General features: G+C 69.1%; 1 protein-coding gene and 1 non-coding gene across 2 annotated transcripts; both read right to left on the reverse strand.

Moving 5' to 3' along the window:
* Window positions 1–471: 471 nt before the first annotated feature.
* H696_02488 lies at window positions 472–544 on the reverse strand. The gene has a single exon. It is a non-coding gene; the product is annotated as a tRNA-Ala (tRNA).
* A 305-nt stretch (window positions 545–849) lies between these two features.
* H696_02489 (hypothetical protein) lies at window positions 850–2,163 on the reverse strand. Its single transcript, XM_009496397.1, has 2 exons — window positions 1,716–2,163; window positions 850–1,486 (listed from the first exon to the last, which is right to left on the reverse strand). The coding sequence occupies exons 1-2, from the start codon at window positions 2,073–2,075 to the stop codon at window positions 1,184–1,186; spliced, it is 663 nt and encodes a 220-aa protein (XP_009494672.1). The 5' UTR covers window positions 2,076–2,163; the 3' UTR covers window positions 850–1,183.
* Between the last annotated feature and the right edge of the window lie 295 nt (window positions 2,164–2,458).

Genomic DNA, 2,458 nt, shown 5'->3' on the forward strand with positions numbered 1-2,458 from the left:
GGGGGGGGGGGGGGGGGGGGGGGGGGGGATTCCCGGCGAGGGGCGCAGGATAGAGGAGGAAGATGGGTGGCGACCGCGCCAGAGGGCGGAGCCCCTGGAGCACGGGCAGAAAAAAAGCCCGGGATCTGGGGCCGGAAAACCGTGCGATCCAGCCACCCCCAGGACCGCACGCACATCCCCTAACGCGCGGGTGTGCCGCGAGCCCCGCCTACTTTAGGCCCCCCCCCCCCCGGGGGGGTGGGTTGACGCAACGCGCTGGCATCCCGGTCGGCTGAACCCCCCCCCCCGCCCCCCCCCCCCTCCCGCCGCGCCGCCCGGAGTGGTCCACCCGCACGAGGGTCGGTGTGAGTGCGCGCGGAACTCACGGCGTTAGCGCGCCCGGGTGTGGCCCCCGCCCCCCCCCTCCCGGCCACCGTCGCCACGGTCACCACCAGCCACGCCCCGTGTCTCGTGGCGGAAGCAAAAGGAAAATGGAGGCGGAGGGTATCGATCCCCCTGCCTGCCGCATGCTAAGCGGCCGCTCTACCATTTGAGCTACGCCCCCGGTGATGGAAATAAAGGGGGCGGCCACCTATTTGTTGGTGAAATTTCCCGGCCGACCGGACGCGATGCGGCCCCCTCGCGCGCGCTCGCGGGCCCGGTTCCCACCCAGAAGGAAGACGGCTGCGGGCGCCTTCTCTCCCTCCGGCCCCCAGGTCCGCCCCCTCCCGACCGTCGGGTCACTGCGCGAGGTTCCTGCCTGCTCTGCCTGCGGCAACAGCCCAGCGCAAGCATGCAAAACTACAATATGTTTATCTATATACAAGAGAGGCGCAAGGGCGGGTGTGAAGCGCGTGAGCGCGCGCGCGCATACACACACACACACACACATACGCAAACGCGCGTGTGTACAACCATGTCGGTCCTCGACGGTGCAGCGCCCCACCAGGGAGAGGGGGGGGGGCACTGCTGCCGGGATGAAAGGGAGGGGCGTGGGTGGGAGCGGACGCAGGGGACAGGAGGCACACATTTCAAAGCAACAACAGCAGTTGAGGAAGAAACAGCAAAGGAGGGCAGGAGAACCAAACACCGGCGCTTGGTGCGCAGGTACACGCGCGCGCGCGCACACACACCACAGGACGGGCTCGGCCCCGGCGCCCCTCCCCGGCGAGCTCGGCCAACCACTCGGATCCCCCCCCGTCCATTACAGACCGTTCTGGCTGAAGTCGGCAGCGAGGGCGCGCTCGCGCTCGCGGCGGATGATGCGCAGCGTACGCGGGAGGTAGCCACGGCCACGGGCCTCGGCCTCGCGGCTGATCTTGCGCAGCTGGCGACCGGTCTTCGGGACCGGGGCGATCATGCCGATGATGATGGACGGCAGGCCGAACATGACGCCCAGCCGGCGCTGGGTGAACCGGGCCGGGTCCAGAGAGCGCAGGTGGCGAATCTTGTCGATGGTCTCGGGGTTGAGGTTGTTGCGCAGGGTGTAGAGGGGAACGGGGTGGGGCTGTGTGCGTGTGTGTGCGTGTGTGTGTGTGTGTGTGTGTGTGCGTGTGTGTGTGTGTGTGTGTGTGCGTTTTCCCCCGTCCGATCACACAAACGGCCGTGCATGCACCGGCAGGACAGGCAGAGAGAGAGAGAGAGAGAACGCGTGAGAAGGGCAGGAGCAAGGGACAGGGCAGCAGGAGCGCGAGAGGCATATGAACGCAAGGGAGACAGGGGGGGGGGATACGCACGGTCAGCAGGCTCTTGATGGCACCGTCGCTGCCGAGACCGGTGGTCGGCTCGCCGCCGCTGGCGATCTTGTGCTTGCGCGACAGGTAGTGCAGAACGTGGCTGCGGGCGCTGAAGGACAGCGGCGCGGCGGCGAACTCCGGCCGCTCCATGAGCATCTCCTCGGTCAGCAGGGGAGCCGGGATGCGGTCCTCCGGCATCAGGCGCTGAGGGTCGCTCTCGCCACCATCGAGGTCGTTGTCCGAGCGGAAGTCGCTGTCCTGCTCGGAGGAGGACTGCGAGAAGGCCCGGGCAAAGGCGGGGGCCATCAGGCGGTTGCCGGCCTGCTTGAAGGAGGTCGACACGGCGCGAAGGGCGAACATGGTGTGTGGATGTGTGGATCTCGCTTTCCGTGGGGGGAAAAGCAAGGAAGGGGGGAGGCAGCAAGGAGAGGGGGAGGGAGGAGTGGGGGGGGGGGAGGGGCGTAGATGGGGGGGGGAGGGGGGAGGAGGAGGAGGAGGTGCCCAGGTACCGAGCACCCGGGCCGGCCCGGGGGCGTGAGGCCCGGGTGGGCTTTCAATCGGATCACCTCTCCGCCGGGTCGGGGCGCGAGCATGCGCGCCGGTTGCCGCCCTCGGGTGCGCCATGTTCTCTGCGGGCGACCGGGTCGCGGCCAAAAGCCCGCGGCCGTAAGGCGCGCAAACCGACGCGCTCGAGGGCCCGGCCGCGAGCATGCTCCCCACACAACCGGGGGCGGGAAGGACCC

The sequence above is a fragment of the Fonticula alba genome, assembly GCF_000388065.1.
Source record: "Fonticula alba strain ATCC 38817 unplaced genomic scaffold supercont2.3, whole genome shotgun sequence".
Classification (NCBI taxonomy): domain Eukaryota; order Rotosphaerida; family Fonticulaceae; genus Fonticula; species Fonticula alba.

Bases quoted from the DNA above. Each gene is read 5' to 3' on its own strand.
- H696_02489 (XM_009496397.1), bottom strand. From the start codon at position 2,075: ATGTTCGCCCTTCGCGCCGTGTCGACCTCCTTCAAGCAGGCCGGCAAC. The intron at 1,487-1,715 runs GTGCGTATCCCC...ACACGCACACAG, and splicing joins CCATCAAGAGCCTGCTGACC to CCCCACCCCGTTCCCCTCTA.